Genomic DNA, 27,589 nt, shown 5'->3' on the forward strand with positions numbered 1-27,589 from the left:
ATGTTGCACTATTGTTAATGGTTAAATGTATTTTGTTTTGTTTTCACACATTTATGTCTGTTTTTATATTGAGGACCTTTCTTATGTCATGTGACAGGAACGGGGAAGACCATTGGTGAATGCCCTCTATATAGAGGGTTGTATGTAGATATCAGTATGGCTCTGACAAAGATCGTTCTGATCGAAATGCGTTGCCTCTGTTCGTGTTCTGGCAATTATCTGGGGAGACCATGCACACCATGTGTATTTTAATATGATCGTATAAAGAATTCATTTTAAGGCACTGGAACTGTATACTTTTCTCCTCGCTGCGTTCTCAACCAGTCTACTGGGAGGCGAAGGAGTGAGGATGCATGACCCCCACAACACTGACTGAGCTGGGGCACATGCTGCCTACCAACTTTCCATTACAGTGGAAGAGGGAACAGGGTCACACTACTCTCTCATTTATGCGCGATCCCTGGAGTGCCGTGTCTTTTGTATTGTTGGAGGGATCACTGGGGAAGGAGCATGTGTGATCCAACTTTTTTGAACTGTTCATGGCTGAAGTAGAGAGCTTGGACTCCTAGGCAGTTCTGTCTGGGGTAGACTATCAGTAACTCTACCAGAGTGGCATCACAGCCCACATGACCATCATACATGACATAAAACAGGAACAGAATTTATCTTAAAAGTACATTAAAAGTCTGTTTATCATGAGAACAGCTTGGCAGCATTCAAAAATGTATCTTGGACAACCCATTTAAGATATTTTTTCAAATAATTTTAAAAATCATTGCACACACACAAAAAAAAAAAACATCAGCCACAAACGATGGTTGCCATGTGAAGTCACTCAACAAAAGGGGAGGTGCATAAACAGTAACTTAAAGTGTCCTGTTTTTTCCTACACGCTGTTTTTCTCTAAATTCTCTCAAAAACACCCATAGAGGATAGCTTCTCTATCAGAGTTCAGTATCCAAAGAAACTGCAGCAATACAAGTTACATATTCCGAAAGGGCTGCACAAGCCCTATTTCAGGATACCATTAGTATCGCACATAAAAAAAAAAATCTGATTCCTTTATTAAAACAACATATAAAAAATACATATGTTTAGTTATTCTTTAACACAGATATAATGCTTAGGATGTGGCACAAAATTAATGCATACTTACATGATTTACAGCATTGTTGATCTGAGGCTTTGGTTTATATTTCAAGTTTGGTCTCTGTGACCAGAAAAATGGCATTGATCCACGAGTCTACAAAAAAAAACAATATATATTCAACCCATTGCTTTCTCTTTAAAGGATTCTGCCAAATTTTTATGAGACTGCAACCTTCTTTAGTAATGTTTAGACTGCATTAACGTTATGGTATAGGAGATGAGCACATTTATTGGTTGGACTCCAATGTTATTATTCGGAAGGCTAAAAGTATGTTTATCAGTCATGAATCTATAATTGATGCCACTGTCACCCTCATATTAAGCAAAGGAACATGGCTTCACTATGAATTGTGAATGAGGGCTATGGGAAGAAGAGCTGACAAGCTCATCCCATTTGTCAACAAACCCCGTTGAGCAGAGGGTCGGTATTGCAGCCACCTCCTTTGAAGTGTTCAGTATAAACATGAAACAGACTGTTGTGGCGATACGTTTGTGTAATAAAGCTTTTCCTGACTTCACAGCAGCACAGGGCAATGTAGGGCCACGTACTAGATATGAATATTATTTTTTGTGACATGTGTAGGTTCTATAAATAAGGGGGACATTTTCAGCATCATGGTGCAGTGCCGAACACGTTCACTTACATTGCTGTGTGGCCTGCTTTTTAGGCCACAATTAAAATTGTCCAACTAGATAAAGTTGTATATGCCATGTCTCATATGTATTTAAAGGTACATTTTTTGGTACCTGAGCCCTGAGGTCATCAGGGGAGGTAGGTAGGCGTGGTTGGTACTTGATAAGGCAGGTTCTGACCGAGAAACCATATTCAGTGGTCGAAGATACAGTGTGTTATTAATGTCCTTCGGCTTTGGCTCGAGTCATGGCGACTTGATGGATGAATGCACTGCAGTAAGACCGATCTCGTGCAAGCCTAGATAGGTCCACTAGAGTCTTCTCCGCAATTATCTTTTTAGTATCAAGTCATCGGGTTGCTGGTCTTCCTCTTCATCTTGTTCCTTTTATTCTTCCAACCATGATGTCCTTCTCCAGTGATTGCTCGCTTCGTATTATGAGGAGTCCAAACTAGGCATGCAGTAGCTTGATCCTTGTTTTGAGTGACTTGTCTGGGTTGATTTGTTTCAAAATAGATTTTTTTGTTCTTCTTACCATCCATGGTATTTAAATTATCCTTATCCAGCACAACACTTCAAAGGTGTTGAATCTTCTTCTGTCTGCTTTCTTTATCTTTCAAGTTTCGCATCCATATGTTACCACAAAGATTTATTATGTGATAACATGGAGTTAGGTTTTATAGTTATACTATATTTTTTGTGTTTTTCTTTTATTATATTGTATTAACATGTGTTTTTTTAAAGCAGTGATATAGGATTAATTGAATTAAATTAGCCGTTTCATACAGGAAGTGGTACATAAGGTCGGGGGTAGGACAATGACCAAAGACCTTGGGGCCTGAAAAGCAGGTGCCAATGTGAACTCTCACTATAGGGTAACTGGCTACTATGCTGTTATAATGGATTTTAAGAATTTTCAATAAACATTCTTTTTTATAGAATTTCTGAAGCTGGATCCTTTTTTCTTCACTCGATTGATATTCCTGCTGCACTGCTGACTAGTGATGAGCGAATATGCTCGTTACTCGAGATTTCTTGAGCATGCTCAGGGGTCCTCCGAGTATTTTTTAGTGCTCGGAGTTTTAGTTTTTAGTGCCGCACCCGAATGATTTACATCTGCTAGCCAGCATAAGTACATGTGGGGATTCCCTAGCAACCATGCAACCCCCACATGTACTTATGCAGTCGCAACTTATGCGCCAGTGCTGTGTGATTGCCGCTCTGGCTCAATTTTCCCAGCCAACCCCAGTGCATGTCCCTAATGAACGGTCTTCCACATTATTTAAAAATTGACCACAACTATGCAGTCTAAAGCTCTCCATGATTGATATGCAAAATTCGATAAATGACCCTAAGGCCCCTTTTACACATCAGTTTTTTGCAGTCAGTAACAATCTGTTGGATCAAAAGATACGTTGCAGATTGTGAAAGACTGATACGTCCGATTCGTTTTTTTGACTGTTCCATTAGCGGATCCGGTGAAAAAAAGGATCAGTCGCATCAGTTTTTCATCCATTTCTTCATCTGTTTTATGACGGATCCGTTTTTTTTTTTTAAAACGCCCAATGGGAGGCTCCCAAATGTTATTGGCTACTGAAAACCTTTATATACAGTATTTCTGCACCCCAGCTTTGACAGGTTGTAGAGCAAGTAGCAAAAATGGAAGGTGTGATTGCGAACATTGTGAAGATCTATGAGGATTTTACTTTTGAGGAAAATCGTTTGGAAGCGATCGTCTCCTCCTGTTAAAGCAGATTTATAACTGTAATGTTGTTGCTGGTAGTTTGTAGTAATTCTTGCCTTGCCTTTTTTAACAGATTCCTTGCAACTGGGGAATCCCTTTCCTCACTTCATTTCCAATTCCAACTCGGGATTTCCACCATATCGGGGATCGTAAAACACACCTTCCGCGCATTGTGGGACTGTTTACATGAGGAATATATCCCACATCCCACAACAGAGTTGGCTGGACATTGCTGAAAACTTTCAAAAGACTTGTCAGTTTCCCAATTGCTTGCGTGCAGTGGACGGTAAACATATTTGGATCATCAAACCAGCTGCATTTGGCTCTGAATATTTTAAATTCTAAGAAATATTTCTCCATCGTGCTTATGGCCATTGCAGACGCACAATACAAGTTCATAGCAATCGATATTGGGGCCTATGGCTGCTCCAATGACTCAAGTAAATCAATTGTCTGCAATGGGGCGTCATCTCTATGGAAACACCATCCAATTTTCACCCCCAAGACCACTGAATGAAACCTCTGGGCCACCAATGCCATTTGTATGTGTTGGAGATGAAGCGTTCCAACTCTTGGAACACCTGCTAAAGCCATACGCAAGTAGTGGCTTGACGCCAACAAAAAGTGTTTAATTATCGCTTAACGCGAGCGGGAAGAATGAGTGTAATTTTGTCATTCTCACATCCAAATGGCGAGTACGGTTGACCGCTATTAACCTGAAGACTCACACTGTGGATGAGGTGGTGAAAGCTTGTCTGGTCCTGCACGATTTCCTAATATGCAAGGAACAGATTGCATGGATGACAATTTGGTAGAAACCTCCTTGTATGATTATCAATATATTACTTTTCAAAGTCCTGTGATAGTTTCAAGAATGAGGGACAAATTTGCAGAGTACTTTATTTCACCTCAAGGAACAGTAGAATGGCAGGATGATCTGGTTTGATATAATTGTCTTTTGATATAATGTATGTTGGATTACCAAACTTATTGCAGTTTTCAGATTTGTGATTACACCATGAATTTTTTCTGTTACCCAGAGTATTGTACCTTGCTACCCAAACTATTGTACATTGTTACTTAAAGTATTGTACCTTCTCATTAACCCCTTTCTGCCATTAGACGTACTATTGCGTCCATGTGGGGTGGGCTTTACTTCCCAAGGACGCAATAGTACGTCATATGCGATCGGCAGCGCTCACGGGGGGAGCGCCGCCGATCGCGGCCGGGTGTCAGCTGCCTATCGCAGCTGACATCCGGCACTATGTGCCAGGAGCGGTTAAAGACCGCCCCCGGCACATTAACCCCCGGCACACCGCGATCAAAGATGATCGCGATGTGCCGGCGGTGCAGGGAAGCACCGCGCAGGGAGGGGGCTCCCTGCGGGCTTCCCTGAGCCCCCCGCAGCAACGCGATGTGATCGCGTTGCTGCGAGGGTCTTACCTCCTTCCCTCCCTGCTCGAGCCCCGGATCCAAGATGGCCGCGGATCCGGGTCCTGCAGGGAGGGAGGTGGTTTCACAGAGCCTGCTCAGAGCAGGCACTGTGAAGCAGCCTGCACTCCTAACAGATCGGTGATCTGACAGAGTGCTGTGCACACTGTCAGATCACCGATCTGTGATGTCCCCCCCTGGGACAAAGTAAAAAAAAATTTTTCAAATGTGTAAAAAAAAATAAAAAAAAATATTCCAAAATAATGAAAAAAAAAAAAATTTTATTCCCATAAATACATTTCTTTATCTAAATAAAAAAAACAAAACAATAAAAGTACACATATTTAGTATCGCCGCGTCCGTAACGGCCCGACCTATAAAACTGGCCCACTAGTTAACCCCTTCAGTAAACAACGTAAGAAAAGAAGAAAAAAAAACGGGGCAAAAAACAACGCTTTATTATCAAACCGCCGAACAAAAAGTGGAATAACACGCGATCAAAAAGATGGATATAAATAACCATGGTACCGCTGAAAACGTCATCTTGTCCCGCAAAAAAAGAGCCGCCATACAGCATCATCAGCAAAAACATAAAAAAGTTATAGTCCTGAGAATAAAGCGATGCAAAAATAATTATTTTTTCCGTAAAATAGTTTTTATCGTATAAAAGCGCCAAAACATAAAAAAAATGATATAAATGAGGTGTCGCTGTAATCGTACTGACCCGAAGAATAAAACTGCTTTATCAATTTTACCAAACGCGGAACGGTATAAACGCCTCCCCCAAAAGAAATTCATGAATAGCTGTTTTTTGGTCATTCTTCCTCACAAAAATCGTAATAAAATGCGATCAAAAAATGCCACGTGCCTGAAAATGTTACCAATAAAATCGTCAACTCGTCCCGCAAAAAACAAGACCTCACATGACTCTGTGGACCAAAATATGGAAAAATTATAGCTCTCAAAATGTGGTAACGCAAAAAATATTTTTTGCAATAAAAAGCGTCTTTCAGTGTGTGACTGCTGCCAGTCATAAAAATCCGCTAAAAAACCCACTATAAAAGTAAATCAAACCCCCCTTCATCACCCCCTTAGTTAGGGAAAAATTAAAATAATGTATTTATATCCATTTTCCCGTTAGGGCTAGGGTTAGGGCTAGGGTTAGGGTTGGGGCTAGGGCTAGGGTTAGGGTTGGGGCTAGGGTTAGGGTTAGGGTTGGGGCTAGGGTTAGGGCTAGGGTTAGGTCTAGGGCTAGGGTTGGGGCTACAGTTAGGGTTGGGGCTACAGTTAGGGTTGGGGCTAAAGTTAGGGTTAGGGTTTAGATTACATTTACAGTTGGGAATAGGGTTGGGATTAGGGGTGTGTCTGGGTTAGAGGTGTGGTTAGGGTTACCGTTGGAATTAGGGTTAGGGGTGTGTTTGGATTAGGGCTTCAGTTATAATTGGAGGGTTTCCACTGTTTAGGCACATCAGGGGCTCTCCAAACACGACATGGCATCCGATCTCAATTCCAGCCAATTCTGCGTTGAAAAAGTAAAACAGTGCTCCTTCCCTTCCGAGCTCTCCCGTGTGCCCAAACAGGGGTTTGCCCCAACATATGGGGTATCAGCGTACTCAGGACAAATAGGACAACAACTTTTGGGGTCCAATTTCTCCTGTTACCCTTGGGAAAAAACAAACTAGGGGCTAAAAAATAATTTTTGTGGGAAAAAAAAAAGATTTTTTATTTTCACGGCTCTGCGTTATAAACTGTAGTGAAACACTTGGGGGTTCAAAGTTCTCCCAACACATCTAGATGAGTTCCCTGGGGGGTCTAGTTTCCAATATGGGGTCACTTGTGGGGGGTTTCTACTGTTTAGGTACATTAGGGGCTCTGCAAACGCAATGTGACACCTGCAGACCATTCCATCTAAGTCTGCATTCCAAATGGAGCTCCTTCCCTTCCGAGCCCTCCCATGCGCCCAAACAGTGGTTCCCCCCCACTTATGGGGTATCAGCGCACTCACGACAAATTGGACAACAAATTTTGGGGTCCAATTTCTCCTGTTACCCTCGGGAAAATACAAAACTGGGGGCTAAAAAATAATTTTTGTGGGAAAAAATGTTTGTTTTATTTTTACGGCTCTGCATTATAAACTTCTGTGAAGCCCTTGGTGGGTCAAAGCGCTCACCACACATCTAGATAAGTTCCTTAGGGGGTCTACTTTCCAAAATGGTGTCACTTGTGGGGGGTTTCAATGTTTAGGCACATCAGTGGCTCTCCAAACGCAACATGGCGTCCCATCTCAATTCCTGTCAATTTTGCATTGAAAAGTCAAACGGCGCTCCTTCCTTCCGAGCTCTCCCATGCGCCCAAACAGTGGTTTACCCCCACATATGGGGTATCAGCGTACTCAGGACAAATTGTACAACAACTTTTGGGGTCCAATTTCTTCTCTTACCCTTGGGAAAATAAAAAATTGTGGGCGAAAAGATAATTTTTGTGAAAAAATATGATTTTTTATTTTTACGGTTCTGCATTATAAAGTTCTGTGAAGCACTTGGTGGGTCAAAGTGCTCACCACACCTCTAGATAAGTTCCTTAGGGGGTCTACTTTCCAAAATGGTGTCACTTGTGGGGGGTTTCAATGTTTAGGCACATCAGGGGCTCTCCAAACGCAACATGGTGTCCCATCTCGATTCCAGTCAATTTTGCATTGAAAAGTCAAATGGCGCTCCTTCGCCTCCGAGCTCTGTCATGCGCCCAAACAGTGGTTTACCCCCACATATGGGGTATCGGTGTACTCAGGACAAATTGTACAACAACTTTTGCGGTCCATTTTCTCCTGTTACCCTTGGTAAAATAAAACAAATTGGAGCTGAATTAAATTTTTTGTGAAAAAAAGTTAAATGTTCATTTTTATTTAAACATTCCAAAAATTCCTGTGAAGCACCAGAAGGGTTAATAAACTTCTTGAATATGGTTTTGAGCACGATGAGGGGTGCAGTTTTTAGAATGGTGTCACACTTGGGTATTTTCCATCATATAGACCCCTCAAAATGACTTCAAATGAGATGTGGTCTCTAAAAAAAATGGTGTTGTAAAAATGAGAAATTGCTGGTCAACTTTTAACCCTTATAACTCCCTAACAAAAAAAAATTTTGGTTCCAAAATTGTGCTGATGTAAAGTAAACATGTGGGAAATGTTACTTATTAAGTATTTTGTGGGACATATATCTGTGATTTAATTGCATAAAAATTCAAAGTTGGAAAATTGCGAAATTTTCATAATTTTCGCCAAATTTCCGTATTTTTCACAAATAAACGCAAGTACTATCAAAGAATTTTTACCATTGTCATGAAGTACAATATGTCACGAGAAAACAATGTCAGAATCACTGGAATCCGTTGAAGCGTTCCAGAGTTATAACCTCATAAAGGGACAGTGGTCAGAATTGTAAAAATTGGCCCGGTCATTAACGTGCAAACCACCCTTGGGGGTAAAGGGGTTAAATAAATGAAAGACAAAGCTTTTTATTAAAAAAAATATATATTTTATTTTATATATTACAAAATTATAAATTAAGGAAGTTTGGGGTGGAGATAGTACTGGAGGGGCTGACAGATCGGACCACTTCCGGCAGTGGGAGCATGGAGAGTGGATTGTGGTGGTGACAGCTCGGAAGGTAAAACAGAAGGTGAAGGGGTGGAGAAACCAAGAGGATGGGTGGACAAAAAAATGTGAGTAGGGATGGGATTTGGTAAGGTTTGAGGGGTGGAGTGGAGGGATTGGGAGACAGAAGAGGTGGTGAGTGGAGAAGAGGGTTGTATTTGGGGCATGATGGGTGTGGAAGTAGACTGGTGGTAGGGGGCAGGGAGTACAGGTTGGGCAGGGAGAGGAGGCACAGATGATGTGGTTGGGAACTGGTATGGGGCAGGAAGCTGGTACGGGGCAGGAAGCTGGTATTGTACAAGAGGGGGAGGAGGGAAAGTGGCTGGAGGGGGCAGGTAGGAGAGGAACTACGGGGGCAGGTGGAGGGGCTTGGGAGCTAACCTGCGCTAGAGCAAACTGGCAGGCTTGCATTACATCCATCTGCTGGTCAGGAGATAACTTGTCTATGCGCTCGACTACTGGCCTGGAAAAAGTAGTGATTGGGTGATTTACTTGCATCTAAATGCATCCTATCCAGACGCGTGCTCAATTCAAGCATACTGTTGTGTATGAGGTTGAATCCAGCAGTGATTTGCTCAGACAACAGTTTCATTGAGTTCTGGAAGGATGCATTTAGATGCAAGAACTTGGGTGCATAGTTCTTTTCCTGACCCCCTGTGGCACTGCCGCCCAGAACCCAAAGGTCCCAAAGGTGTTCTATAGGTGGCAGCATTGTCAGAGGGGTGGGGTAAAAAAGCTACCTCCTCACCAGCAGCTTCATGTAACAAAGTCTGCCAAGATGCTCTGGCGCTGGTGGATGGGACCAAGGAACCAGATGGTGATGGAAGGCAGGGAAGGTACAGATGGGTCGGGTCTGTCGAAGTGGCCCCTGGTGGCAGACTCCTGTGGGTTCGCTCCAGAAGGGTTCAACTCTGCAGGCCCCCGAGTGCTACAGACGGTGTTGTGGTACAAAAAAAAAATGTAATTAATATGTTGCTATTGCTTGGCTGAAACCAAAAAAAGGTTACACATGTAAACATTTTTACTTAGTAAATGGGTTGGGGGAATATTTACTTTCTGCTCACCATAGTCGACTGGAGAAAAGACAGGATCCTAGCATAGATACTTATACTTTGAGCTCCTGCATCTCTTTGTTAAATTCCTTCTTGGAGCGATCCCTGATAGAGTTATCAAGCGATGGCGGTCATTCACCTGTAAAGTGAAAGCACAAATTGGTTAGCATACAACATATTACATCCTGCAACATAACTTACTGAACTGTGAATACTTATGTGCTTGATTCAGGGCCTGAGCATCGAGGTCTTCCCAATCTTCCACAACTTCGTGGCACACTTCCTCCCAGAGCCGATGGGTCACAAAAACATCAGCGTGGTGGCGGTCCCCCATGTTCCACAGAGGAACCAGCTCTCAGACTAGATCGATAAGGAAATCGATGTCTAGACCTGCCTCCTCACTGTCAAAGTCGGGAGCACGCTGTGAAGACTGTTAAAAAAGACAAAAAAACAAACATTACACTCAAATCATCCACATGAAGTTGAAAAATACAAAAAACAAAAAAAAAAAGGTACTTACTCTCTGCTGACCGCCTCGACGCTCACGCCGACGGATCCTGCGCACATAGACTTCCATTTGAGCAAATGACGTAAGGCGACGGATCCGTCGCTGTCCGATTTTTCAACGTACACAAAAAAAACGTTGCTTTGTCCGTTGTCTCTGGCCCCCGGACAAACAATTTTCGATGAATCCGGCGAACGACGGATGAAACGTGAGGCCATCCGTCGCTAATACAAGTGTATGAGAAAGAAAAAAAAAAGGATCCGTATGCCGGAATCGTTTTTTTCAAACTTCGACGGATTGCGACTGATAGCAAAAAACTGATGTGCGAAATAGGCCTAACATGGAAGAGGATAGTTTCAATCCAATTGCTATTTCTAGTGGCCAATTAAATAAGGCTCTGACCCCCTTTTTTTGGTTTGGGGTGGGTCTGGGAATGGGGAAATTTTAAAAATATGCGAAGAAAATGTCCAACAATATGCTTTGCATTCTTTGGATTTGCCCAATTTTGAGTTAACCTTCTCCTATTTTCCCAGAGAGAAATTATTCTGAATTCTCATAGTAACTATAGTCCATGCTTCACTTTTCCAATACTGTATGCAGGCCAAAATGTGAATTTTAACCCCTTTACCCCCAAGGGTGATTTGCACGTTATAGACCGAGCCAATTTTTACAATTCTGACCACAGTCCCTTTATGAGGTTATAACTCTGGAACGCTTCAACGGATCCCGGTGATTCTGACACTGTTTTCTCGTGACATATTGTACTTCATGATAGTGGTAAAATTTCTTTGATATTACCTGCATTTATTTGTGAAAAAAACAGAAATTTGGCGAAAATTTTGAAAATTTCGCAATTTTCCAACTTCGAATTTTTATGCAATTAAATCACAGAGATATGTCACACAAAATACTTAATAAGTAACATTTCCCACATGTCTACTTTACATCAGCACATTTTTGGAACCAAAATTTTTTTTGTTAGGGAGTTAAAAGGGTTAAAAGTTGACCAGCAATTTCTCATTTTTACAACACCATTTTATTTTAGGGACCACATCTCATTTGAAGTCATTTTGAGGGGTCTATATGATAGAAAATACCCAAGTGTGACACCATTCTAAAAACTGCACCCCTCAAGGTTCTCAAAACCACATTCAAGAAGTTTATTAACCCTTCAGGTGTTTCACAGGAATTTTTGGAATGTTTAAATAAAAATGAACATTTAACTTTTTTTCACAAAAAATTTACTTCAGCTCCAATTTGTTTTATTTTACCAAGGGTTACAGGAGAAAATGGACCACAAACGTTGTTGTAAAATTTATCCTGAGTACGCCGATACCCCATAAGTGGAGGCAAACCACTGTTTGGGCGCATGACAGAGCTTGGAAGCGAAGGAGCGCCATTTGACTTTTCAATGCAAAATTGACTGGAATTGAGATGGGACGCCATGTTGCATTTGGAGAGCCACTGATCTGCCTAAACATTGAAAGCCCCACAAATGACACCATTTTGGAAAGTAGACCCCCTAAGGAACTTGCCTAGAGGTGTGGTGAGCACTTTGACACACCAAGTGCTTCACAGAAGTTTATAATGCAGAACCGTAAAAATAAAAAATAATTTTTTTTCACAAAAATTATCTTTTCGCCCCCAATTTTTTATTTTCCCAATGGTAAGAGAAGAAATTGGAAACAAAAAGTTGTTGCACAATTTGTCCTGAGTACTCTGATACCCCATATGTGGGGGTAAACCACTGTTTGGGCGCATGGGAGAGCTCGGAAGGGAAGGAGCGCCGTTTGACCTTTCAATGCAAAATTGAAAGGAATTGAGATGGGACGCCATGTTGCGTTTGGAGAGCCACTGATGTGCCTAACATTGAAAACCTCCACAAGTGACACCATTTTGGAAAGTAGACCCCCTAAGGAACTTATCTACATGTGTGGTGAGCACTGTGACCCACCAAGAGGTTCATAGAAGTTTATAATGCAGAGCCGTAAAAATAAAACAAACATTTTTTCCCACAAAAATTATTTTTTAGCCCCCAGTTTTGTATTTTCCCAAGGGTAACAGGAGAAATTGGACCCCAAAAGTTGTTGTCCAATTTGTCCTGAGTACGCTGATACCCTATATGTTGGGGTAAACTCCTGTTTGAGCACACGGGAAAGCTCTGAAGGGAAGGAGCACTGTTTTACTTTTTCAACGCAGAATTGGCTGGAATTGAGATCGGACGCCATGTCGCGTTTGGAGAGCCCCTGATGTGCCTAAACAGTGGAATCCCCACAATTATAACTGAAACCCTAATCAAAACACACCGCTAACCCTAATTCCAATGGTAACCCTAACCACACCTCTAACCCAGACACACCCCTAACCCTAATCCCAACCCTATTCCCATCCGTAAATGTAATCCAAACCCTAATTTTAGCCCCAATCCTAATTGTAGCCTTAACCCTAGCCCTAACCATAGCCATAACCCTAGCCCCAACCCTAACCCTAGCCCTAACCCCAGCCCTAACCCTAGCCCTAACCCCAGCCCTAACGGTAAAATGGAAACAAATACATTTTTTAATTATTTTTAATTTTTCCCTAACTAAGGGGGTGATGAAGGGGGGTTTGATTTACTTTTATAGCGGGTTATTTAGCGGATTTTTATGATTGGCAGCCGTCACACACTGAAACACGCTTTTTATTGCAAAAAATATTTTTTGCATTACCACATTTTGAGAGCTATAATTTTTCCATATTTGAGTCCACAGAGTCATGTGAGGTCTTGTTTTTTGCGGACGAGTTGACGTTTTTATTGGTAACATTTTCGGGCACATGACATTTTTTGATCGCTTTTTATTACGATTTTTGTGAGGCAGAATGACCAAAAGCCAGCTATTCATGAATTTCTTTTGGGGGAGGCGTTTATACTGTTCCGCGTTTGGTAAAATTGATAAAGCAGCTTTATTCTTCGGGTCAGTACGATTACAGCGATACCTCATTTATATCATTTTTTTTGTTTTTGATGTTGCTGTATGGCGGCTCATTTTTTGCGGGACAAGATGACGCTTTCAGCGGTACCATGGTTATTTATATCCGTCTTTTAGATTGCGTGTTATTCCACTTTTTGTTCAGCGGTATGATAATAAAGCGTTGTTTTTTGCCTCTTTTTTTTTTTCTTACGGTGTTTACTGAAGGGGTTAACTAGTGGGCCAGTTTTATAGGTTGGGTCGTTACGGACGCGGCAATACTAAATATGTGTACTTTTATTGTTTTTGTTTTTAATTTAGATAAAGAAATGTATTTATGGGAATAATTTTTTTTTTTTTTTTTTTTTTTACACATTTGGAAAAAAAAATTTTTAAATTTTTTAATTTGTCCCAGGGGGGAACATCACAGATCGGTGATCTGACAGTTTGCACAGCACTCTGTCAGATCACCGATCTGTCTGAGAGCAGTGCAGGCTTACCAAGCGCCTGCTCTGAGCAGGCACTTGGTAAGCCACCTCCCTCCCTGCAGAACCTGGATGCCGCGGCCATATTGGATCCGGGGCCTGCAGGGAGAGGAAGGTAGGAGACCCTCGCAGCAACGCGATCACATCGCGTTGCTGCGGGGGTCTCAAGGAAGCCCGCAGGGAGCCCCCTCCCTGCGCGATGCTTCCCTGCACCGCCAGCACATCGCGATCATGTTTGATCGCGGTGTGCCGGGGGTTAATGTACCGGGGGCGATCCGTGACCGCTCCTGGCACATAGTGCCGTATGTCAGCTGCGATAAGCAGCTGACACCCGGCCACGATCGGCCGCGCTTCCCCCGTGAGCGCGGCCGATCGCGCTGGACGTACTATTCCGTCCATGGGAATTAAGGCCCACCCCACATGGACGGAATAGTACGTCTAATGGCAGAAAGGGGTTAAAAGCCAATAAAAAAAATATATCAATAAGTAACTCACTTGCACAAATGAAGCTTTTCCGCCATTACAGTATACAATTTGCTCTGTCTCCACAAAGTTTGCTGCATGTCCCTCGGAATCTATACCTAAAATATAAAGCAGAATGAAAAGGGAGTTCAAGCAGACACTAGCAAAAAGCCTCTTTTGTATAAAACACAGAGACAGATTTACCAATTCTGTGCAATGGACATTACATTGTAAACTTAGATTTGGTGCATTTTAAGACTGTATAGACTATCATATTGGCTAATGCTGAATAACAATCCTGGTTCAAATTGAGACTGTAATCTAGCTTACAACAACTGATTTCTCAAGCCAAAAACTGGTGTACATCATTTATAATTTGATATTTTACAGAGATGCAAAACAAATTAAAAAAAAAAAAATAGTTTTCACCCCTTATACATTTACTGGGTAAACTCCCCTTCCAATATTTTAATGAATCTACACTACATTACAGGCATAATTCGAAAATGAATGTGAGCCAAATGATTTGCTGCAAGTGCTTCTTTAATAACCCTTGCAGGGAATGACAAAATAAGAAAAAAAAAAGTAGCTCAAAATGTTACGTCAACTCATGAAGAGTAAGCCCTAATACAGGTACAATGTTGAAAAAAATTATGGCTATCAGAATAAGGACTTTATTGCACAAAAGTAGGGAAAACCATAACCTTACCAACTCTTGGACTGAAGTTAAAACGTGAACTATACCATGCATGCAAACCCCCACCCGAAAAAAAAATACAGATTTGATTTTTTTTTCCCCTTATGTAAAGACTTTGGGTCTCATTCATAAATGCGTTTGCACTTTTTTTTCTAGCTTCTGGTGTTTTTTGTCTATTTTCCATTTGCATCTTCTTTAACTCCTTAACCCCTGGAGCTTTTTTCGGTTTTCGCTTCCTTTTTTCACAGAGCCATAACTTTTTATTTTTCCATCAATATGGCCATGTGAGGGCTTATTTTTTGCGGGACGAGTTGTACTTTTGAACAACACTGTTGTGAGTTCCGTTCTGGAGCTCCCTCCTGTGGTTGCTAATGGTATGTTTGCGAGTTCTGCCCTTGGGCTCCCTCTGGTGGTTTCGAGTGGAACTGCTGCTCCGTTAGGTAGCTGTAGCAGCTGCCTTCACTAATCGCCTTGCCTGGTTTGTTATTTAAACCTGCTCTGGGCTTTAGTCCATGCCTGCTGTCAATGTTCTTGGTTGGATTTGATTCTTCCCTTGGATTTCTCATATGGCCAGTCCTTGTCTGCAAAAGATAAGTTTTGCTAGTTTGTTTGTCCATTTGTTTGGACTCTATTGTTTTGCATTTTGTCTCTTTTGTCCAGCTTGTCACTATGTCTTATTTAGGCTAGCTGGAAGCTCTGGGAAAGCAGATTTGCCCCTCCACACCGTGAGTCGGTGTGGAGTTCATTTCTGTAAACTCTGCGTGGATTTTGTAGTTTTTAATACTGACCGCACAGTATCCTTTCCTCTCTGTCTATCTAGTTTAGTATTGGCCTCCCCTTTGCTGAATTCTAATTTCATTTGTGTTCGTCATTTCCCTCTCCTTTCACAGTCAATATTTGTGGGGGGCTATCGTTTCTTTTGGGGTTTCTCTGAGGCAAGATAGCTTTCTATTTCCTTCTTTAGGGGTAGTTATATCTTAGGCTGTGACGAGGTGTCTAGGGAGAGTCAGGAACATCCCACGGCTATTTCTAGTTGTGTTGTTAGGATTAGGGACTGCGGTCAGTAGAGATACCACCTTTTCAGAGCTCGTTCCATGTTGCGTTTTAGCCACCAGGTCATATCAGTGTGGCCTCTTAACCACCAGGTCATAACAGTACAGCAGGCCAAGAATGAATTGAATGCATCTCAAAAGAAGGAAAAAAAAGAGTTCTGAACCATTTTTTTTTTCTGTGCTCTGTTCTGTCTTTTTTTTCCCTCTTGATATCTGGGTGGTGCTGGATATATGTTCTGGTATGGAGGTTCAGGGTTTGTTTTCTCATGTGGATCAACTTGCTGCAAGAGTCCAGAGTATCCAAGATTATATTGTTCAGACTCTAGAGCCAAGAATTCCTACTCCTGATTTGTTTTTTGGGGACAGATCCAAGTTTTTGAACTTTAAAAATAGCTGCAAATTGTTTTTTGCTTTGAAACCCCGTTCTTCTGGTGATCCCATTCAGCAAGTGAAAATCATCATATCCTTACTGCGTGGTGATCCTCAAGACTGGGCATTTGCTCTTGAAACAGGGAATCCGGCATTATTGAATGTAGATGCATTTTTTCAGGCGCTCGGATTGTTGTATGATGAACCTAACTCTGTAGAGCATGCTGAGGAAACACTGTTGGCCCTGTGTCAGGGTCAGGAAGCGGCAGTTATATTGCCACAAATTTAGAAAATGGTCTGTGCTCACTAAATGGAATGAAGAGGCGCTGGCTGCTATTTTCAGAAAAGGTCTTTCTGAAACCATTAAAGATGTTATGGTGGGCTTTCCTGCGCCTGCCGGTTGGAGCGGGTCTATGTCTCTAGCCATTCAGATTGATCGGAGCTTGCGTGAGCGCAAGGCGGTGCACCATATGGCAGTGTCCTCTGAGCGAAGTCCTGAGCCTATGCAATGTAATAGGATTTTGACTAGAGCAGAAAGGCAGAAATTCAGACGTCAGAATGGTCTGTGTTTAGGGGCGTGGCTATGTAACTGAGGAGGAAAGACGCACCTTCTGTGAGCTCCAACAATCCTGCACATATCCTGCCATTTGGACCCTTAATTCACACACTGTGCCGGCTGGTACTGGTACCGCACAGTCTCAGGAAGGTCTGGGACGAAGGAGCTGCGGTGGCCTGGACGGGCGGCAGACTCCACGTGCAGCGGCGGCCATTTTGTGAAGTGCCCGCGCTGAGGAGACCAGACACAGCGCCGGCTTCTCCTGGTGCCGGGCGTCCTCCCTCTTGTGATCGGCGATCCCCGGACACAGGCGGTGACCGCTGGAGTGTACCAGTGAGCGGGAGCAGGGGGACCGGAGGTGAGCGGCGGTGTCCGCGGGGGGGCACATCTCTGCAGCGCGCGCCCTGACAGTGGGGAAGCGGCGCTTTCAGCCACATCTGCGGCGCAACTCAGGAGGTGAGAGACTAGCCTGAAAGAACAAGGAGGTGGCACGGTGTGTGTGCCATGAAAGATTGGGCCCCGTGCCCCCTGCCATATAAGCACTCCTCCTGCCAGCGCCATAACTTCAGAGGGGTTAACCCTCCCCCCCTCCCTCGTTCTGCTGTTTCTCCTGTGGAGCCTGTGGATCTGCTCTAACATACAGAGCCTGGGTGCATATTAAAACTGCTGCATATATCACTCTTAATATCCCAGCTGCCCATCTAGTGGTCTCTTTGGAATACAATCCTATATTTAACTCTGTTGTGACTGGAACTGGAAAGTGCACTATATACACATATAACTGTAATTAACCAGTGGAGCCCTTCTAGCTGCCTGCCATGCATCACTCTAAGGGAACAGGGGCTGCTGATAAACTAAGGAAGCACGCCAGGGAGGATCCTTCTGATAGCACACGCACTCTCAGAAATAACCCTGCACAGACCCAACGTAAAAATCGTCTTTCTGATAGTAATGAGGAGGGAGAACAAGATGAACTGACTCTTAAACAGGCGTCAGAGCAGCTAATGCAAGCTATATCCCTCACTAGATCATCCCTCACAGAAAAAATTGAGGACGTGCATACTGAGGTGGGTCGTCTGCGGCATGACATGCAAGCTATGAGAGGGCGTATTTCGGAGGTTGAAACAAGAGTGTCTCATATAGAGGATACCATCACCCCTATGGAGGCTAAGTTGACAAAAGCCGCTGGCTCTGTAAACGCCTGGAAACAAAAGGCAGACGACTTGGAAAACAGACTGCGTCGCAATAATATTCGAATTATCGGTCTGCCGGAGCGTTCGGAGGGTCAGCAACCCGAACAATTTCTGGAGGACTGGCTTAAGGCCACCCTGGGGAACGAATTTTCTTCAACATTTGCAGTGGAGAGGGCCCATAGGGTCCCAACAAGACCTCTTCCCCCTGGAACTCCACCCCGACCCTTCCTGGCACGTCTTCTCAACTGTAGAGACAGAGATGCTGTTCTTCGTCTGGCGCGACAGAAGGGCCCTATTAAATTCAACAATGCTACCATATCGATTTTTCCCGATTTCTCCATGGAACTCCAAAAGCAGCGAGCGCGGTTCATGGACATCAAGAAACAACTTAGAGATAAGAGTATCATTTACTCCATGCTTTATCCGGCTCGACTGCGCATTGTTCATGATGGTTCCACCTTATTCTTCACGGATCCAGCGGAGGCGGCCGAATGGTTGCGGTCTCACGGGGTGTCTAATGTGAAAGACTCCTAATTTATGCTCCTTGTCTAATGGTAACGTAAACGGAGCTCTCTAAGTGGGTGCTAAGGTTGTTAACAATACCGGACGCTGGATTCAGTGAGGGTATCCCCTTTCATATTTGACTGTAGGAGTACAGGATCTTACTCCTCTGCTGTTCAGTTTTTGTTAAATTGTGAGTTTTTTTTTGTTAGATTTAATTAGTTTTAGTAGGTATTTGGGTAAGAGCCGCCTCCAAAGCCATTATGACTTCCCATGCGTAATTAGTGGACTTTTCTCACCATCAATGCATACCATATTTTTTAATGGCTAGAAATGGGGTCTGAGTTGATATGTATGACATGGAACATTCGGGGTATTAAATCTCCCCGGAAGAAAATCAAGGTGTTCTCTCAAATTAGACGATATCATCCCCATATTGTGGCCCTGGTAGAGACACATCTAACCAGAGATACAGCCAGAGGTGTACAGAAACCATGGGTACAGTGGTATGCTCACGCGTTTCACACTAGCTACTCGAGAGGGGTATCACTATTAGTACACAAAGACGTCCATTGGGAGGCCCAGACGACTCGGCGAGATCTAGAGGGACGTTTTGTTTTTGTCCATGCATTAATTAATTCCCGCGAATACGTCATACTATGCATATATAACCCCCCGAAGCTAAAACTTCAATACTTAAGATGGCAATGAGCTTTGCATTAAGCTACCCGGACGCACATGTTATTTGTATGGGTGACTTCAACTTAGTTATGGACAGTAGTTTAGATAGAATGCGATGGGGGGGTGGGTTGCCTGGGGAACCTTTGTCTTCTTCTTCTTCGACCCCGACTCAGTTAACACTGTTCATGGAAAGTAGCGGCTGGATAGATCTATGGAGGATGCATCACCCCGGGGAGAGGGGATATACTTGCCACTCATCCACTAGAAGTTCCCTCTCTCGCATAGATTATATCTTCGGATCCGGTGACCTGGTGCGGTGGGTGGACAGTGTGGAACACGGTAATAGAGGGACCTCGGATCATAGTCCGATTATCCTTAAACTTGTGTTTGGGACGTTAAATAATGGTAGAGTATGGAAATTGAATCCCTTTTGGCTCAAACTAATAGATTCGGACGATAGGACAGTTGACCAGCTGAACTGCTTTATTCAGTCCCACTCAGAACTTCAGAATATTAACTTATTTTGGGATACACTTAAGGCATATCTGAGGGGTTGTCTGTCTTCTACAATTTCATATATTAAAAGGGTAACATCGAGGGAGGACGATGAGATTGAGCAACGTTTGAGAAATGCTGAGGCAACATATACAGCTGACCAGACTAATGATAATAGGGTTGAGTGGTTGACTCTGCAAAGACTGTACACCCAACACATAGACACCAAGTCTAAGCGTAAGTTATTTTTTACGCGACAATCGTACTTTGAAATGGGGAATCAGGCGGGGAAATTTCTGGCCTACTTGGTGCGTCAACATAATACATCTAACATGATATTACAAATTCGCTCACCGGACGGCTCATTGAATTCCACTACTGAGGGAATACTTCAATGTTTTTATAACTATTATAAGGGACTGTATGAATCTAAGAGCGGTTTTGATGTTTCCGATTGTCTGGGATATTTGTCCGATATAACACTCCCTGTGCTGAGTTCCGTCCAGCAGACCTTTATGGACGCTGAATTTACCCTGGAGGAAGTGGAGCAAGCTATAACAGATATGGCCTCTGGAAAGGCCCCTGGGCCAGATGGTTTCCCTGTAGAGTTGTATAGGAAATACCGGGGGATACTGGCTCCGCTTCTATTGAAAGTATTTAAGGAGATATGGAAGGGAGGGAGTCTACCAGATACTTTTTATGAGGCACATATTATTGTACTTAAGAAGGAGGGGAAAGATCCTTTGGAATGCGGATCCTATCGTCCTATATCCTTGGTAAATGTGGATTATAAGATCCTAGCCAAGATACTGGCTACTAGGTTGAACTCCATTATACTAGATATTATACATCCAGATCAAACGGGCTTTATGCCCGGTAAGAACACCTCTATAAATATTAGACGGGTCCAGTCGGTGATTCAGTGCAGTTCTTTGTTACCAGACAATGCCTGGGCATTGGCGTCACTGGACGCAGCCAAGGCGTTCGACTCACTTGAATGGCCCTTTTTGTCCGCTTGTCTGCAGAAATATGGCTTTGGGGAGAAATTTTTGAAATGGGTTGGTGTGTTATATCTGAAACCCAAGGCCCGTATAGTTATCAACGGCTCTATGTCTGAACCCTTTTCACTGTATAGGGGAACCCGTCAAGGGTGCCCCCTCTCTCCGGCCCTATTTGCTCTAGCAATAGAGGCATTAGCTGTGCGCTTGCGCTCAACCCCTGGTATTGATGGTATTAAGATAGCGGACCGCACTGACATCATTGGTTTGTATGCTGATGATATGATAATATTCATGGATAGGGCAGAAGAAACATTGCCAAAAATAATTGCTACCATAGATAAATTTAGTGGGTTCTCAGGCCTATATATTAATTGGGATAAATCTGCCCTATTACCTTTATCTCGACACCCAGCACCCAATCTTAGTACTCTTTCTTTACTGCCCATAGTGTCTAAATTTAAATACCTGGGTATCTACATGTCCCAATGCAGTGGGTTGGACCTACAGCTCAATGTTCTCCCCCTGTTGGAATATACTAAATTGAAATTTGCATCTTGGAGTAAGCTTCCATTGTCCGTAGCAGGCCGCATTAATCTCATAAAAATGATTTTGCTCCCTAAATTCAACTATTGCCTCCAACATAGTGCAGTAACTGTACCAAAATTCTTCTTTACCAGTTTAAATTCTCACGTTACTTCATTTGTGTGGGGGAAGGGCAGACCCAAGCTTAAACTAACTACTCTGCAAAGACCTAAACAGGAGGGTGGAGCGGCACTGCCAGATTTTTTTTAATATTATTTGGCGGGACAGGCTAAAGCATTATGTAAATGGATGCCTCATAACTATCTCCCTAATTCTGAAAATCACTTAGTTAGTTCTGTTGGTGCTAAGTGTCCGCTGGGTCTTTTGGAATCAGGGAAAATAAGTGCTCCTGGTTTGCTGCCCATGATTCGATTGGCGAGATCCACTTGGAAGAAAATTAGGAAAGTTACTGGATTTGGGGACATTGTGGCCGAGATGCCTCTGTGGGATAACAGTTATTTCCCGACGTTAGTAAATCACCCATCTACAAAATTTTGGGTTTCCTACGGGGTTCTTTTGATGGGAGATTTATATGATCAGGGGGTTTTTATGTCCTTCGAACAACTACAAAATAAATTTGACCTTCCAAGATCTCAATTTTTTCGATACCTGCAACTCAGATCTGCCATTCAGTCATTTGTCAGGAATGAGGGGATGAACCGTAACATCTCCTCTTTGCCTCTGATAGGTATTCTTAAGTCCCAGGGTCCTCAGGGTCTTATCTCGTCCCTATACACATATCTGCTATCAGCGGGAACGAACTCTGTTGTGGATTCGGTGAGAGGCAAATGGGAGGGGCTTTTTCCTGATATGCAAAATGAGGAATGGGAGGATATTTTGGAATCACCCCTCAGAGTCTCCCCATCAGCCAATAATAAGATGACCCAATTATATATAATCCACCAGTCATATTTGACTCCGCTGAGACTTTGTCGGATGGGTCGATACTCGACGTCGGAATGTTTGCGTTGCCACTCACCTGACGCTAATTTTGTACACATGATATGGCAGTGCCCCATAGTCTCTCATTACTGGAGGGAGGTGACGTCATTATTAGCTTCAATACTGTCAATTCCGATTCCTCTTGAACCCTTAATTTGCCTGTTTGGAGTATGGGACGAGGAGGCCTGGGAACACTATACGGGGATTTTTCTACGAGAAACACTTTTCTTGGCAAGGAAGCTGCTAGCTATGCGGTGGATGGGGAACTCACCCCCCTCCGTTAGGTCCTGGATTGAACTGGTGAATGCAGTCGTCCCCTATGAACGCACTCTTTATCAAAATAGGGGCTGCCCGTATAAGTTCAGCAAAATCTGGGATAGATGGAATTCCTCTCATCTCACTCTGTGACCTGACTAACTGGGAGAAATGTGGTTTACCTGGTCCTTTGATCTGCAAATATTGCGCAATGGAAAAAGAACAAGATAAATAATGTATTTGACTTTGGTTAGATGGCGGCTTAGTAGTTTTTGGAGGTTTAGTTGCGTTGTAGTTTAAGAACCCTATGTTCTGACTGTTTTTCTATATGTGAAATGATTGACATATGTATGTTCTGTCCTTTTCAATCCCTGTAATGTAACCACGCAGATTAATGACAAGGACAAATATGTATGCTGTAATTTTATTCTATGTTTAATAAATAAACGAATTTAAAAAAAAAGAATGGTCTGTGTTTTTACTGTGGTGATTCAGCTCATGCTATTTCTAATTGCCCTAAGTGTACTAGGAGGGTCCCTAGGTCTGTTACCATTAGTACTGTGCAGCCTAAATTTCTCTTGTCTGTTGCCCTGATTTGCTTATTGTCGTCCTTTTCTGTTATGGCATTTAAGGATTCTGGCGCTGCCCTGAACTTAATGGACTTCGAATTTGCCAGGCGCTGTGGTTTTTCCTTGGAACCTTTGCAGAGTCCTATTCCCTTAAGGGGGATTGATGCTACGCCATTGGCCAAGAATACACCTCAGTACTGGACACAGTTAACCATGTGCATGGCTTCAGCACATCAGGAAAATATTCGTTTTTTGGTGTTGCATAATTTGCATGATGTTGTTGTGCTGGGTTTTCCATGGTTACAGGAACATAATCCAGTGCTGGATTGGAGATCTATGTCTGTGACTGGTTGGGGTTGTCAGGAGATACATAGTGATATTCCTTTGATGTCCATTTCCTCGTCCCCTTCTTCTGAAGTTCCTGAGTTTTTGTCGGATTTCCAGGATGTATTTGATGAGCCCAAGTCCAGTTCCCTGCCTCCTCATAGGGACTGCGATTGTGCCATTACTTTGATTCCTGGCTGTAAGTTCCCTAAGGGCCGACTTTTCAATCTGTCTGTGCCAGAGCATGCCGCTATGCGGAGTTATGTAAAGGAGTCCTTGGAGAAAGGGCATATTGGCCCGTCTTCGTCACCGTTGGGAGCGGGATTTTTTTTTGTTGCCAAGAAGGATGGCTCCTTGAGACCCTGTATAGATTATCGCCTTCTCAATAAGATCACTGTCAAATTTCAGTATCTGTTACCTTTGCTTTCTGATTTGTTTGATCGGATTAAGGGTGCTAGTTGGTTTACTAAAATCGACCTCCGAGGGGCGTATAATCTTGTGCGTATTAAACAAGGTGATGAATGGAAAACAGCATTTAATATGCCTGAAGGCCATTTTGAATATCTTGTGATGCCATTCGGGCTCTCTAATGCTCCATCGGTATTTCAGTCCTTTATGCATGATATCTTCCGGAATTATCTGGATAAATTTATGATTGTGTATTTGGATATTTTGGTTTTCTCCGATGATTGGGAGTCTCATGTGAAGCAGGTTAGGATGGTGTTTCAGGTCCTTCGTACTAATGCGTTGTTTGTGAAGGGGTCTAAGTGCCTCTTTGGAGTTCAGAGGGTTTCTTTATTGGGTTTCATTTTTTCTCCCTCGGCTATTGAAATGGACCCTGTTAAAGTCCAGGCCATTCATGATTGGACTCAACCTACATCTGTAAAGAGACTTCAGAAGTTTTGGGGCTTTGCCAATTTTTATCGTTGCTTTATTGCTAATTTTTCTAGTGTGGTGAAGCCTCTGACCGATTTGACGAGGAAGGGCGCTGATGTGGTGAATTGGTCCTCTGCGGCTGTTGAGGCCTTTCAGGAGCTTAAACGTCGTTTTACTTCTGCCCCTGTGTTGCGTCAGACAGATGATTCTCTCCCTTTTCAGGTTGAGGTTGATGCTTCTGAGATTGGGGCAGGGGCCGTTTTGTCTCAGAGAAATTCTGATGGCTCTTTGATGAAACCATGTGCCTTCTTCTCCAGAAAATTTTCGTCTTCTGAGCGTAATTATGATGTCGGCAATCGGGAGTTGTTGGCTATGAAGTGGGCATTTGAGGAGTGGCGACATTGGCTTGAGGGAGCCAAGCATCGCATGGTGGTCTTGACTGATCACAAGAATCTGATTTACCTCGAGCCTGCTAAGCGGTTGAATCCTAGATAGGCTCGGTGGTCTTTGTTTTTCTCACGTTTTGATTTTGTGGTCTCGTATATTCCTGGATCTAAGAATGTGAAGGCTGATGCCCTTTCTAGGAGTTTTTTGCCTGATTCTCCGGGAGTTCTTGAGCCGGCTGGGATCCTCAAGGAGGGGGTGATTCTTTCTGCCATCTCCCCTGATTTACGGCGGGTACTTCAGGAGTTTCAGGCTGATAAACCTGACCGCTGTCCTGTGGGGAAATTGTTTGTTCCTGATAGATGGACTAGTAGGGTAATCTCTGAGGTTCATTGTTCGGTGTTGGCTGGTCACCCTGGGATTTTCGGTACCAGAGATTTGGTGGCTAGGTCCTTTTGGTGGCCTCCCTTGTCACGGGATATGCGTTCATTTGTGCAGTCCTGTGGGACCTGTGCTCGGGCTAAGCCTTGCTGTTCCAGTGCCAGCGGGTTGCTTTTGCCTATTCCTGAGAGGCACTGGACGCATATTTCCATGGATTTTATTTCTGATCTTTTTGTTTCTCAGAAGATGTCTGTCATCTGGGTGGTTTCTGACCGTTTTTCTAAGATGGTCCATTTGTTGCCGTTGCCTAAGTTGCCTTCCTCCTCTGATTTGGTTCCATTATTTTTTCAGCATGTGGTTCGTTTGCATGGTATTCCGGAGAATATTGTGTCTGACAGAGGTTCCCAGTTCGTTTCTAGGTTTTGGCGGTCCTTTTGTGCTAGAATGGGCATTGATTTGTCTTTTTCTTCTGCATTCCATCCTCAGACAAATGGCCAAACGGAGCGAACCAATCAGACCTTGGAAACCTATTTGAGATGCTTCGTGTCTGCTGATCAGGATGATTGGGTGACCTTTTTGCCGTTGGCCGAGTTTGCCCTTAATAATCGGGCTAGTTCGGCTACCTTGGTTTCGCCTTTTTTTTTGTAACTTTGGTTTTCATCCTCGTTTTTCTTCAGGGCAACTTGAGCCTTCTGACTGTCCTGGTGTGGATTCCGTGGTGGCCAGGTTGCAGCAAATTTGGACTCATGTGGTGGACAATTTGACGTTGTCTCAGGAGAAGGCTCAGCGTTTTGCTAACCGTCGTCGGTGTGTTGGTCCCCGGCTTCGTGTTGGGGATTTGGTCTGGTTGTCTTCTCGTCATGTTCCTATGAAGGTTTATTCCCCTAAGTTCAAGCCTCGCTTTATTGGGCATCATAAGATTTCTGAAATTATCAATCCAGTGTCTTTTCGTTTGGCCCTTCCAGCTTCCTTTTCCATTCATAATGTGTTCCATAGATCCTTGTTGCGGAGATATGTGGTACCTATGGTTCCCTCCGTTGATCCTCCTGCTCCGGTGTTGGTTGAGGGGGAATTGGAATATGTGGTAGAGAAGATTTTGGATTCTCGTTTTTCGAGGCGGAAGCTTCAGTATCTGGTCAAGTGGAAGGGTTATGGCCAGGAGGATAATTCTTGGGTTGTTGACTCCGATGTTCATGCTCCCGATTTGGTTCATGCTTTCCATTTGGCTCGTCCTGATCAGCCTGGGAGCTCTGGTGAGGGTTTGGTGACCCCTCCTCAAGGGGGGGGGGGGTACTGTTGTGAGTTCCGTCCTGGAGCGCCCTCCTGTGGTTGCTAATGGTATGTTTGCGAGTTCTGCCCTTGGGCTCCCTCTGGTGGTTTCGAGTGGAACTGCTGCTCCGTTAGGTAGCTGTAGCAGCTGCCTTCACTAATCGCCTTGCCTGGTTTGTTATTTAAACCTGCTCTGGGCTTTAGTCCATGCCTGCTGTCAATGTTCTTGGTTGGATTTGATTCTTCCTTTGGATTTGTCATATGGCCAGTCCCTGTCTGCAAAAGATAAGTTTTGCTAGTTTGTTTGTCCATTTGTTTGGACTCTATTGTTTTGCATTTTGTCTCTTTTGTCCAGCTTGTCACTATGTCTTATTTAGGCTAGCTGGAAGCTCTGGGAAAGCAGATTTGCCTCTCCACACCGTGAGTCGGTGTGGAGTTCATTTTTGTAAACTCTGCGTGGATTTTGTAGTTTTTAATACTGACCGCATAGTATCCTTTGCTCTCTGTCTATCTAGTTTAGTATTGGCCTCCCCTTTGCTGAATTCTAATTTAATTTCTGTGTTCGTCATTTCCCTCTCCTTTCACAGTCAATATTTGTGAGGGGGCTGTCTTTCCTTTTGGGGGTTTCTCTGAGGCAAGATAGCTTTCTATTTCCTTCTTTAGGGGTAGTTATATCTTAGGCTGTGACGAGGTGTCTAGGGAGTGTCAGGAACATCCCACGGCTATTTTTAGTTGTGTTGTTAGGATTAGGGACTGCGGTCAGTAGAGATACCACCTTCTCAGAGCTCGCTCGATGTTGCGTTTTAGCCACCAGGTCATTTCAGTGTGGCCTCTTAACCACCAGGTCATAACACAACACCAGTGCAATCCCACACTTGTTTTTTGTTTGGCTTTTTTACTAGGCTCACTAAATGCTAAAACTGACCTGCCATTATGATTCTCCAGGTCATTACGAGTTCATAGACACCAAACTTGTCTAGGTTATTTTTATATCTAAGTGGTGAAAAAAAATTCCAAAGTTTGTAAAAAAAATAAAAAATAAAAAAATAAATTGCGTCATTTTTAAATATCAGTAGGGTCTCCATTTTTCGTGATCTCAGGTTAGGTGAGGGCTTATTTTCTGCATGCCAAGCTGACGTTTTAATGATACGATTTTGGTGCAGGTTTGATCTCTTGATTGCCCGTTATTGCATTTTAATGCAATGTCGCAGCGACTAAAAAAAATGTAATTTTGGAGTTTTGAATTTTTTTTCTCACTACGCTGTTTAGCTATCAGGTTAATTTAGTTCAGCTATCAGGTTTTTTTTTTCATTGATAGGTCGGGCGATTCTGAATGCGGCAATTCCAAATATGTGTAGGTTTAATTTTATTTTTAATGTTTTATTTTGAATGGGGTGAAAGG

The 27,589-nt window shown here is 43.2% G+C and overlaps 1 protein-coding gene across 1 annotated transcript in view; it reads right to left on the minus strand.

The window, feature by feature from the left end:
* Positions 1-27,589, minus strand: part of SACM1L (SAC1 like phosphatidylinositide phosphatase) — a 458,875-nt gene that overhangs the window by 207,864 nt on the left and 223,422 nt on the right. Inside the window, exons 9-10 of the mRNA XM_069730398.1 lie at positions 14,094-14,179; positions 1,157-1,243 (exon numbers count right to left, since the gene is read on the minus strand). Of these exons, the coding sequence (XP_069586499.1) occupies positions 1,157-1,243; positions 14,094-14,179 (173 nt within the window). The remainder of the gene's footprint in view (positions 1-1,156; positions 1,244-14,093; positions 14,180-27,589) is intronic.

This window comes from Ranitomeya imitator, chromosome 6, assembly GCF_032444005.1.
Source record: "Ranitomeya imitator isolate aRanImi1 chromosome 6, aRanImi1.pri, whole genome shotgun sequence".
Taxonomy (NCBI): domain Eukaryota; kingdom Metazoa; phylum Chordata; class Amphibia; order Anura; family Dendrobatidae; genus Ranitomeya; species Ranitomeya imitator.